The 13,243-nt window shown below is 44.3% G+C and overlaps 1 protein-coding gene across 1 annotated transcript in view; it reads left to right on the top strand.

Moving 5' to 3' along the window:
• mdn1 (midasin AAA ATPase 1) overlaps positions 1–13,243 on the top strand; it is a 107,887-nt gene that overhangs the window by 52,516 nt on the left and 42,128 nt on the right. Inside the window, exon 89 of the mRNA XM_079339854.1 lies at positions 83–381. Within this exon, the coding sequence (XP_079195980.1) occupies positions 83–381 (299 nt within the window). The remainder of the gene's footprint in view (positions 1–82; positions 382–13,243) is intronic.

The following is a 13,243-nucleotide window of genomic DNA, read 5'->3' as shown; positions in this document are numbered from 1 at the left end:
ACAAACACAACACCATCAGGAAGATTACATGTTGTGAACCAGTAAGAAAAATAAAAGTGTAACACTTGTGTTTCTCTGTCAGAGGAGAACCCTTTCGACATCGATGATAAAACCACGCCTCTGGATGAGAAGGAGGACGGACAGAAAGATGGAGACAACGAGGAGGAGGGAGCAGAGCAGATGGAGGAAGAGCAGACGGACCAACCAGGAGAGGAGAACGCACAGGAGCCAAAGACTGAAGAGGAGGAGGAAGAGGAGGGAGGAGGAGAGAGAGCGGAGGGAGACGAAGAGTCCGCTGAGAAAGATGAAGAGGAGGGAGGAGAGGAGGCAGGAAAAGATAAAGATCATACTGTTCCTAACGAGGAAGGGCACAAACCAAAGGTGTGTATGACAGCGAGCTCCTGCGCGATCAACACACACACAGTGCGCTAACTGTTTGTCTTTGCTCTGCTCTCAGGAGGAGGAGGAGGAGGAGGAGGAGAAGGAAGGAGCAGGCGAGGATGAGGAGCAGCCAGAGTCAGCAGAGAGGAAGGAGCACAACACGGACGGTCAGACCGGAGAGGAGAACGTTCAGAGTGAGACGGCTGTGGAGCTCGCAGGAGAGGCCTCGGAGAGAGACCAGGCCAAAGAGGTACAGTAACACACACACACACGCACACACACACGCAGTACCAACAAGCTGCTACCAAGTTCACCACACTGCAGTTCCTCGAGTGTCCACTTGAGGAAGCCCCATAAACACGCCATGTTTAAATATGATAGCACCTGGTCTTACTCAGCACACTGCGCTGGAGGTGATTTTTTTTTTTTTCAAATCGTTCAGTAGTAAAAGAAAGGAAAAAAAAAAAAAAGAAAAGGTAAAAAGTGAGGCTAATCAAGGCCGAGGCTGGGTTGATTGACAGGTGATGGTGTTCTGGCTCTTCATAAGGAGGCTAAAGACCCGCCTTCTTCTCTACAGGTCCTGGTCAAAGCACACCCTCCCCTCTTTCCCTAAGAGAGAGAGGAGGCTCACGTCACCCTGCGGCCTCAGAGCAGTGGAAGGAAACAGCCAGTCTGCACACGTGCTGACTCAGGTCCCGTCCACACGTAGCCGGGTGTCTCACAAAACAAAGATATTTTTTATTACGTTTCGGCCTTTCATCCACACAAAAACGCAGAAAAACCGGCATCAAAAACGAAGCTATTAAAAACCTCCGACTAAAGTGAGGTTTGTGAATTCTCCATTTTAAGCGTTTACATGTGGACGTCAATAAACAGTGTTTTGCGTTTCGAAACGTCACTGCCTGCGACAAAATATGTTCTTACGTCACATATGTGACCTGTGTTTACATTCAGAAACAGTTTGAATGTGCTTAAAGACGCACTTCTGCGGTTATGTGTGGATGAAGTTTTTTCTAAAAACGAGGTCGTGTGTAAGTAAGTTTTTTTTCTCGACAGAGGGGGCAGGATATCTGTTTTTACAAAGACCCGGCTACATGTGGACAAGGTCTCAGTAAAGGAGAGAAACACATTTAACTGTTGATCACCTGGGGCGCTGTGTGCCTTCAAACAGCGTGCTGTGAATCTCCTCACGTCACAGCTTTGACCCATATTAAAATGACTTTATAGAAATAATCACTCTTGTACCTGAAGCTTTTAGTATCCTTTTTTAGAGTCATATAGAGGTGTTAGTCATGATAGATAGATAGATAGATAGATAGATAGATAGATAGATAGATAGATAGATAGATAGATAGATAGATACTTTATTGATCCCGAGGGAAATTCAAGGCATCCAGTAGCAGTATACAGACAGGCAGGACACAAGACATTCCTGCATCAGTAGCTCCTCACTGGGACATGACGTTGGTTCAGTTACCTGCGTGACTTTACACGTTACTTTAAAGAAAATAAACTCTGCTTATCTGAATGACTGTCTGTTGTTTTTTTGTTTTTTACATAAACTGAACTTTTTGGCTTTTTTCTTTCAGTCTTCAGACTTTTGGCTTCTCTACATGTAATTACTGCTGAGGCCACCAGAGGTCATCACATGTCTGTGATGCTTCATTCAATTCAATTAAAAAATCAGTGTTGCACTGATGACTTGCTCAGCTTCGTCTTTGGTACAGCCTGTCTGTCTGTGCAGGAGTTTTCACCTGGAGGAACATGAATGAATTCACTCTTTATGTAGTTTGGGTCAAAGTTCACATGTGCAGAGAATGAATCAAAGAGCTCTTAATGTCGATTAAAAGAAAGATGAATCACTATTTAACATCAAAGACGTGTCCACTGTTGTGGTTCATCAGGAGCATGGGAGTGGAGCTGCTGATGCCAGCCAATCAGAAGGCCACCAGTCAAAGCTGACAGCAAGAATGGCCTCACAGAAACAGACTCAGGACAAAACTCAGGTATGACAATCTGCTGCTCTCCTGCAGTATCTCTTTGTCCCTCTGTTCATCTTCTGACGCTGTGTTCTGCTTTTAAATGTTCCCTTTCAGAGCTTCAAGAGAAAACCAGGCCAGGCGGACAACGAGCGCTCCACGGGCGACTACAACGAGCGAGTGAATAAACGTCTGAGAACAGTGGAGAGCAGGAAGGACGCCTCTGAGGACGCGGGGAAGAATGACGCTCAGCAGGAGTCTGACCTGTACGAACACATCAAAGAGGGGGAGTCGACGTACGACACGCAGACGTATGGTCAGTGTTCTCCTGCAAACACACACACACACACACACACACACAGATTGAGTTAGATGTTTTTACCTCGTCAATAAATGACTTTAAAAATCTCTTTTTTGTCTTATGTTTATGAATCCCCTCATAATCATGAACTATTATTCTTTCATTCTGACTTCTTTCTTCTAACCCATGGGGAGGTGTATTTTTAAATCTCAGCTTAGTCTTGTTTTGTTTGACAGAAATGTGTTTTATTGTAACTTCTCTGATTATTATTATTTTTTTTAATCACATTTCCTTTGTCTCTCCAGATGTTGCCAGTGCAGACCAGCAGAAAGCAGCCGGACCTCAGCAGGACCAGGATGAGGAGCAGAACGAAGAGGATGTCGCCATGGAAACGGAGAACCAGGAAGAGGACCTTCAGGCTGCTGAGGTCCAGGAGCTGAAACCCGAGCAGCTCGACGCCACCAAGGCCTCAAAGACAGGCGAGACGCTTCTTCCCTTCCTGCGCGTTTGGACTTTAAAAACTCTGACTTTATCTTTTTTAGTAATGCGGCGTGTTGATGTGTGCAGGTGCGGACAGTGGAGAGATGGAGGTGCAGACTCAGGCAGAGGGGGAGGAAGAGGAGAGGTGGAAGGAGCGACTAAACACCAGAGACGAAGGACAAGAAGAGAGAAGCACAGAATCAACGATTCACACGGTCCCTGAGCTGCTGCTGGACACCATGCAGGTCAGACTCAAACACACACACACATCATCCCTGGTCCTGCTGCTCCTTTCATCGTGGACTCAAAGTTGTGTCTGTTTGTGTTTGTAGAAGGAAGAGAGAGACCCGGAGGAGATCAGGAGGGAGATGGAGCTGCAGCTGGAGGCCTGGCACAAACTGGCTCCAGGAACTCAGGAGGAGGTGAGGAGGAGCCAGAGGAGATTGTTTTGTGTCATGGGCGAACTGACTACGAGTCCTTTTGAAGGAGGACGTCAAAGGGAACTCCTTAAAAATATTGAATCCATAAATATATTGTTGTTTTTTTTACACAGTGCATCCAGCCCCCAGAACCAAAGACTGAATGTTTATGAAAAGATGTTAAAATTCTGAGATGTTAAATCTTCAGCATTCTTTCTTTTTAACTCCATCTTTTTGCAGAACAGTCACAGGAGACGATTCAGACGTTTGTGAAGCAAGTTTAAAAAATGTGAAAGATGGAGTTGAATGTGGTCTGAATCTGGAGCCAGTTCTGCTTTTGATGAGCACCTTTATTTTGAACAGTGCAGCCTGAGGTGGTTTTACAGTAGTCTGTTTTAAATGGTGCCGATCAGTCTCGGATCTGTAGGCAGAATTCAGAGCGGATTCAGAACAAGAAACTTCCTGTTTTTGGGGAGCTGTGAGACTGGTTGAAGAGGAGGATATGTGACCTTTAAACGTGCTCCTTTTTGAAACCAACCTGCACACTCCTCCTTGAGTTGATTTAGGAATGAACTCTTAAAATATAGACCTGTGATTCTAGAAAAGAAAACATTTGATAAGTGGTCTAAAAGATCTTGAAAAAGTGTCTTCATACTCCGATCCATTTCTTTCACATGAAGTTGTGTTGGTTTGATTGTTTTGTGACTTGTGTTGGATGTTTTTTTCTGTGTGTGTGTGTGTGTGTGTGTGTGTCTTTGTGTGTGTGTGTGTGTTTCAGGAGAGTGCAGCGGCCTCCATGTGGCATCAGTACCAGAGTCTGACCTCGGCTCTCTCCCAGCAGCTGTGCGAGCAGCTCCGCCTCATCCTGGAGCCCACGCAGGCCGCCAAACTCAAGTCAGAACCAAAAAGCTCACGCTGCATCACGTGTCTGTCACACCAGGTTTAGCTCATGTGTCACGCCATAACACACACACGTGTCGTCTAACCATCCACAGGGGAGACTACCGCACAGGGAAGCGCCTGAACATGAGGAAGGTGATCCCCTACATCGCCAGTCAGTTCCGTAAAGATAAGATCTGGATGAGGAGGACCAAACCCAGCAAGAGGGAGTACCAGATCTGTCTGGCTGTGGACGACTCCTCCAGCATGGTGGACAACCACTCCAAGCAGGTAGCAGGGCAGCTCTCTCTCAGCTCTCCTCCCGTGATGATACACCTGTACTTTACCTCTGAGGGCACATTTAGTACGAGCTGCAAGTGTCTGTCCGATATGCTCCCACAAATGTTACTCTCTATCCTTCTTATGGTAATTTTTATCTGACATGTCGAACACGTCAGGATACACTCAAACTTCTCCTCCATCGTTTCGGTTGCCAACGTTACGACTACCGGTCATTCAACCTCGTGATTGGTTCGTTGAAAAAAAGCGCTGGTGACATCAGCAGCACCTTTTTTTTGAAAAGTGAAACTATTTTTAACTTGAGCCGCTCGGAGCGGCTGCACAGAAAAAGGCCGAGCGCTTGTTGGAAAAAGTCTCTGGGCTTTTTCATCCGGGCGGCCGCTTTCTGCTGCAGACGCTCTCTGCCCGTAAAAAAAAAAAAGACACTGGTGCTGAGGAATAAAAAAAATAACTCGACATGGAGACGGGGTCTTCTACGCTGCAGCCATTACAGCCTGTTTCAAGGCTGCTAGTTAAAAGAATCTAAAGGAGCATCCCCAACTCTTTAAATGCACACGTGTTCATGGTTCAATACAAATCCATCACTTCCACGTCCTCTTGTTTTGTGCAGCTGGCGTTTGAGTCTCTGTCAGTGATCATCAACGCTCTCACTCTGCTGGAGGTGGGACAGGTGTCTGTGTGCAGGTGAGTCTCTGCAGCTTTCTTAAACTAGAGAATCAAACTCAAAGACAAAGTACGGTAACCTTGAACGCCCGTGTGCTCAGTTTTGGGGAGCAGGTCCAGCTGCTGCACCCGTTCCAGCAGCAGTTCAACGATGAGTCCGGCGCTCGGATTCTCCGACTCTGTCAGTTCCAGCAGAAGAAGACGAGGATAGCAGAGGTGGGGAATGTTTAAGGTTATCAGGGTTTGTCTGCAGGCCTTTGTGTCGATCCCCAAGGTTAACAGACATCTCCTCTGTATGATCCCATGAAAAGAGAACGCAGAGCTGGGATCATGTGACACCTTTGATGCAGGTCTTTCTTGTTACAGACATCAAATTAAAAGTATCTAAAAAGGCAAATATGTAAAGAGTTTGTGTTTTCCCTTTATTTTTACATTTCTTGTTTAAAACTGATGTGAAGTGCAGGCTTGTTTCCTTTTCATCCTCAGTTAAACATGTTTGTGTGTCTCTCTCTCTCTCTCTCTCTCTCTCTCTCTCTCTCTCTCTCTCCCTCCCCCTCCCCCTCCCCCTCCCCCTCCCCCTCCCCCTCCCCCCTGCAGTTTTTGGAGACGTCGACTAAAATGTTCGTAGCAGCTCGACAGCACGTTCCTGGATCTTTAAACTCAGGTAACGACTCGCCAGTTGGTATACGTGGAAAGACATGTACAAAAGCTGTGCAGGAACATATATGTGCCATTTAAAAGAGACCTATAAACAGTTAAGGAGCCTCAGAACAGTTGTAATCAGGCATTAGTGTTTGTTGTTTATAAATGTACTGTGGTGTTTGAGGTGGAGGTCGTGCCAAAAAATCAGGTGAAAACATAAATAAAGTGATTGTCAGATAAGTGTCCAACGAGTGGTGTCTGCGCTCTGTGACGTCACTGTCGGCTAAGTGCCACACGTTCTCACATGACTCCCGTGTGACCTCGTCCACAGAGACGGCCCAGCTGCTGCTCGTCGTGTCCGATGGGAGGGGTTTGTTTCTGGAGGGGAAGGAGCGCGTGATGGCCGCCGTACGAGCCGCGCGCAGCGCTAATGTGTTCGTCATTTTCGTGGTGCTCGACAACCCAAACTCACGGGTAAGCCGACACAGATTTCCACTCTGTTGATTCGAAAAGTTCCCAGGCTCAAACGTAGCTGAAATCTGTGGTTGTTCTTGCAGGACTCCATCCTGGACATCAAGGTTCCCATATTCAAAGGACCAGGAGAGCTGCCAGAGATCCGCTCCTACATGGACGAGTTCCCCTTCCCCTTCTACGTCATCCTGCGGGACGTCAACGCCCTGCCCGAGACTCTGAGCGACGCCCTCAGACAGTGGTTTGAACTCGTCACAGCAGCCGACCAATAAGAAGCCATCTCCCGAAGGCAGCGAATAAGTGCACAATAACTCCCTGCTGCTCGCCTCTCAGACGCAAATCACAAAAGAGACTGAGGACATAGAAAGATCTGTACATGTGCCTTTATTTTCTGATTTTTACGGTAGATTTTAGTCGACTTGAAAGCAATCTTTGTGGTTTTTTGTCCTTGTTTTCAGGGGATTCTGTTTGTTCCCGAGATTGCTTTAACTTGCACGTCTGAGATGAAATGATAGAAACAAAAGATGTGATTTTCTGTGTGAAACACCTCAGTGAAGAGTTAGTAAATACCTCTGTCCCCTTTGTATTATAGCCCTGAAGTCATGTTTTCGTGTTGTTTTAGTCAGTGTTACAAACGTCACGGCGTCACTCATCTTCAGTGTGGACACGTCCTCAGGTGTGTCCTGACAGTAGCATGTGGGTGAGGTCAGGACTGACTGTGAAGGAACTCAGAAATGTGCCTTGCAGAGGAAGGCGGCATTTTATCTCGCCACTCTTGTCGGCATCTCTCACGCACTTTGAAGCACAGCGACTGCGGTATCCGACACATCTGCAGTGTCCATCTTCCTTCCTGTCCGTGTGACCTCAGCTCCAGCTGAGCTCCGAGCTCGTCTAGTAGGTGTAAATGTTTGTTAGCACCTCTGTGTTTTGTACCGTGCTCTCCCATGCAAGCAGACATATTAGAGGTCGTTTCATTGCAGTGTTGAACAAGAACCATCCTGACATTAAACAGTTTACAAGTTCCCTCTGTGCGTGCTTCCTTCAAAAGAAAACTATTCAACTTTAATGTTATTATGACAAAGGACATGAGACACGATCTTTGGCTTCTAGATAAGTGACGTGTCACATAGTGTTTATTCAGGCGTACGAATGTTTGATCTCTACTTGTCTTTAGTTTAAAAAAAAAAAAAAAAAAAGCGTCATCATTAAGAACGTATCTTTCATGGAGTTAACATTACAGCTCAGGTTATTCCTGGACATAAACGTCTCATCTATCTCCTCAAAGAAATGTTCACCCGTGGTACTCCAAACCACACACAGGCTGAAACCGTTCAGACAGCACATGAAGACGATTACATGAAATATAAAGGTCTGTGCAGTGGGTACAGTACTGTTCATAATAATCATCACAATCCAATAATAATCCAACTGATCAATGGTAACAGGGATCAAAGAAGTTCTGGTGCACGTCTTTATTTTGGTTTGAGGTGTTCTGTAACGGAGACTGTACAGAGGTCAGGACAGTTAAGGTGTGATGTGTCCGGCCCTTGAGCTTGCTGCACACCGATCATCATGCTGGCCACCAGCTTCACCAGCCCTTTTTAAGACAACCCACCACTACCACAGGAATCTAAGCAGTCTCAATGTACTCAATGAAAAGTCAGAGAGGGAGAACTCACTGACATAAAGATAAGACAACCCTGACACACTGTGAACTGTAACTACTAAACTGAATACCTGATTATTAAAGAAAATTAAATATTTAGCAAAGTCAACAATCCTTCAAATAGGGAGCTGGAAGCTATTTTTTTAGTGTCCTTGTGGGAGAAACCTTCTAAATCATTGTTGACATGGGGCTGCGTGTCCTCCTCAGGTTTCAGGCTTTATCTCAACTCTTTGTGAGTTTTGTTGACCAACAGAAAAGGCCGCAGCGTGAATCACATTCCTGAGGGGATGACGTTATCTCCAGTTCGGCAGAAACATAACACAGTTGTCCTCTGGCCAAACTCAGGAGAGAAAGCAGAAGGCGATGCCGTCACGTATAGGATCAGATTCCTGCTCTGGGATCTGAGAAGATTCTGCTCAACATCAAAGGTCAGAGAGGAGCGGACGGGTCAGTGTGACGGAGGTTAAGCTTTGACATCAGTCGACAAATCACACTCGTCTTCATGTCAGGAGATTACCAGATCTGTAATCAGAAGAGTGTGGGAGTGAATCTAACAGACACTCCTCCTCTTCCTCTTCCTCCTCCTCCTCAGATTGCATTTAAGATGCTTTGTGTCTCTTTTTGCCACATGTTTCTTCTTTGTTTGAAAACAAATGAGAAAAGCACTGATAAACCTTTTTTTTAACAGAGAAGCTGTGACATCAGTAAAAAGAGGTGAGCTGGAGCACTGATGATGTAGCTGTGATGTCACATCCTGGTTTCCTCGAAGAGGGCGGCCGTGGTTTGAATTCGACCTGTGGCTTCTTTTCTTCTTGTCCGACATTCCTCACTCTCTCCCTGGTTTCCTGTCCATTGTCCTATCAAAATAAAGAAATAAAAAAGGCATTTAAGTATAAAGAGCAGAGGAAAAACTCGTGTAGTTTATAAATTTATTTATTTTATTGACTTAGAGCAAGACGACAGCCTCTGTGTTTTAGGTGCATACCTGAACCACTCGGCCACTGGTGCCCCGGTGTTTGATTGAATATAGATGAAGAGTTCTCCTCAAAGAGCTTTTACTCCAGGTCACATGCAGAGTCGCATAACCACTATAGACCACCTGACTTCCTGTTCTTCTTGTGTCTTTATGCTAAGGTGGGCGAAACCATCCAAATTCTCCAACATGAATGTTTTGGTGAGTTTCTTATTTTATAATTGCGTGAAAGAAATAAAGAAATAAACACAAGTCTACTGTCAACACTCACCAGAATTTCCAACTTAACACCATTTATTTATTTTTTATAGAAAATAAAGATTCGACTTGTATTTGTGAAGTATAGCTCATGATTGATTAAATTGATTACATTTTATTTCAGACAATCAAACATCAAAGATACAAAACAAAATGAAAAGCACGAAAATACAAACGACATGTTCAAAGTGTTCATGAAAAAGGAGCTGCATGAAAAGGAGTAGGAAGAAGTTTAGAATTTATTCAATCCCGCCCCTTTTCCATAGCGTCAATATATATCAAATGAACTTCCTGAGTTTTTCTGCTATAGACCTGTGAGTCCTCATCTATTGTCAGACCCCCCCAGCCCCCATCACAGCCACTGTTTGTCCCTTCAATATGAAATCCACACTGCACCTTATGTGTGTGAGTCCCCAGCTCTCTGCTTTGTGCATCCATCAGAACAAGCCCCGAGGTCAGTGCAGCACAGTTCACATCAGCTCTGGTTCCTCTGACTCACCTGCCGACACGGGGCAACTTTTTTTTTTTTTTATCCACCTGAAGAAAGTGTTTCAGTGTCAGCAGGAGAGCCTGAGCTGAATGTTTCACTGCGTCCATTCTCCGATATCTACCGTCCTTTTGAAAGACACTGACACAGGCTGACAGCAGATGAAGAGACGCACAGAGAAAAGACGACTGAAACATCCAGGTCTCTGCAGACACGCCCTACCTACCTCCCTCCCCAGAAACAGGGCCCCTACTCAGTACTCCATGGCGAAAGGTAAATTTACTCCCTGCTCCGGCAGAGATTTCTACTTCCTACTCTGAGTAAAACTAGAAGCCCATCACGCCGATCCAGAGCATCCCAGACATGCTCAACGGGTGACATGACCAGTGCAGGACATCGAAGACCTGGGATGGTCTCAACTTCAAGGATCTTTGCAGCGTGGGCCTGTGCGTTATCATGCCTCCACGTGATTGTGGAGGATAAGTAGCACAACTATGGCTCTCAGGTGGGGCGTCCTTGTCACGGCGGACAACGCTTCGAGTTCGGACTTGGCCCTTTGCTGCATTTCATTCCCCTGTCACTCCTGTCTCTCTTTGTCTGACCTACTCAATGAAAGACACATACAATGCACCTCAGTTCCTGCCCCAACCATCAGCCAGGTGGATATTCAGTCAACCCCAGAACATAGGAAAGTCTTCAGACTTTGATATGAAAATGTAAAGTGTGGTTATATTTTTCTTCAGGATATAAAGGGGGATATGAGTTAAAGACCCTGATGAAGTTGCTGCTGACTCCTTTATGACTCTTGACTTTTCAGTGTAACAGTTTTGTCACTGGGTCAAACAACCATTCAGGTTTCTGTGTGATCTTAAACCTCTTCAGAGTCGGCTCCTCACATCTCTTTGAAGGCAAAATGCACAAACATGGGTCTGATTTGACCTTGTCGACCTTCTGGATCCCTCCAGGCCTCAGATTGGGATCTTCTGCAGGTGTTGACTTTAGTGCAACATTATTTAAGGGATAGGTTTTGTCTGTGTCTACGGGTTGGGGCTTTTGTTCACAGATCTGTTTACCGTTCATGGAAAGCCCTTCTTGGTCTCCTCCTCTGTTGCCCGGGGGGCGGGGGGGTAAATAACCCTGGTGATGTCATTGGGTCATCAGGGGTTATCTCCGCAGGGAGACTACACATTTCTAATAGGAAGTCTGTGTAATAAACTTTAGGGCTGGAGCTTTAAAGACACCTGAGTTTGCACACGTTAGTGACCAATGTGCATTTACTCAAAAACCAACATAATCAGCTTAACTGAAAAGGGACACAAGAGATAAAACATTAGGAGATATATTATACATGTTGGACTTGATCTTGTTGTTTTAATACTTACTGCAAATCGTATACTTCATTTATGTTGAAATTCTCCTTTCAAATATAAAATAATAGAAAAATTCAAAGAGATTTAAGTCTAGTTTCAGAGTGTTGATACTTTTCTTCTTTTCTTCATGAATAAATGATAACAAACCACTGTGAAGTAAGACAGTCTGAACTGAAAGTCTGAGGCACTCTGATGCAGTAAAAAAAATAATCCTTTATCAAACAGGGATGTGTCTCCGCCTTTCAACTCATCTGAGCCTTCATAACTGACAGAGAAGAAAAAACAGCTGTTTAAATACTATGAGGATGTCATGTGACAGAAGTTACAGTCACATGACACATCGTTAAGGTCACAAAACGTGATGAGGAACTAAGTAAGACATACCTCACATGCAGATTTCATATAAGATCTCAGAAGGAGACGTGTTTGTATAAGGTGTTAGAAAACAAGTGAGTGTAAACACCTTCATATAACAACATCACAAAAGTCCAAAATGTGTCAAAGACACAATTCATGGCCTGCTGATAACATTAAAGGGAGAGGACAACCTGAAAAAAATAAAAAATAATATATTTAAACACAGGGGGAAAGAAAAACCACCAGGGCTGCTTTACACTTTTTTGGCTTCCATAGTAAATGGTAAATATTAAATACCTGTCTGTTTGGTAAACTTACTGAATGTATCAGGGAGAACAGATCAACATTCAGCTTCATGATATTGTTTCAGTAATGGATGCATGGCATGTTATTTTCTTTTTTGAATCATGGGAAAATGGAGTAACAGTGTCCTTTTAGGGCTTCAGTATGTAACCCTACATACAGGGCGTGTCCAGACCTTCTTTTTTTTTTTTCTACTGGGGTGGTCCACCTAGGGTCCTGACTAATGCAGGGGTGGCTGTCATGATTTAGTTTTGATTTCCTGTCTTATTTTAGATCTCATTTTTTCCCTCTGTGTGTTTCCCTGTGTGTGTGTGTGTGTGTGTGTGTGTGTGTGTGTGTGTGTGTGTGTGTGTTTTGTATCCTGTCGGCTGTTCATGGTTGGAGGTCGTTCTTAGTTCCCTGTGCCTTGGTGTTTTACATTTGGACTTTTGAGATTGATAAGTAAGTTTTTGTTTTTGCCTTCTGTTGAATAAATATTCTTGGTTTTACCTGCAATTGGGTCCTTCTACCTGTTTTTCTGCCTGTATCCATGACAGTGGCATGAATTATTAAAACACTCCTTTTCTATCCCCACTAACAAATACGAGGGAGTAACACAATTTAGCAACATAAGAATCTTCTAAGCTTGATTCTATCGGGACTCAAAAGATGTTTGTGCAAACTAACAATTTATATACTTAGAATTGCAAATATACGCCTGTTTACACTTGTGGGAACAAATTTATTGGCAAAAATGTCTCCTGTCAGTTGGACCATGTGCAGGCATTTTCCTTGTAAGGTTTGATGGAAAGAGCAAAGTATTTATTTACAACTCAAAGTCTTTCGATTATCCTTTGAAAACAACGTCAATAGTTTAATTGTACTTAAGTCCCGCCCCTGATTATGCAAATAGTCAATCATAGAGTTTTATTTTGGAAATGGCTCCAGGGGTGGCCAATCAGATTTCAAGGTGAACCACGCGCCACCCCTGTTGATACTCTCTGCCTACATTTCATCATTTTATCAAAATACTAACATTGATTTTATTCTTGTATGATCATGGTTTGTGACAACACTAACTTATTATATAACAGCTCAATTGCGCAAATCTTTTTTTGCTGCCTTATGATTTTAAAAGGCTCTTAAGTAAGAGTTTATTTCACTGGCTAATAAAGGCAGGTTAACCTTAAATAAAGCAGAAAGAGCTCCTTCTCTGCAGTCAAAGGTATGAAATGGTTGATTCGTTTTGATTTCAGGGGAAAGTTGAAATCTGTTATCGAGCCGGGTCTTCCTCCTGTGGTGTCCCCGTGACAGACTGTCAGCGGCTCTGCTGAC

Source organism: Symphodus melops (genome assembly GCF_947650265.1).
Source record: "Symphodus melops genome assembly, chromosome: 1".
Lineage (NCBI taxonomy): Eukaryota > Metazoa > Chordata > Actinopteri > Labriformes > Labridae > Symphodus > Symphodus melops.
The sequence above is the reverse complement of the archived record's forward strand: the minus strand, read 5'-3'. Positions and strand labels throughout refer to the sequence as shown.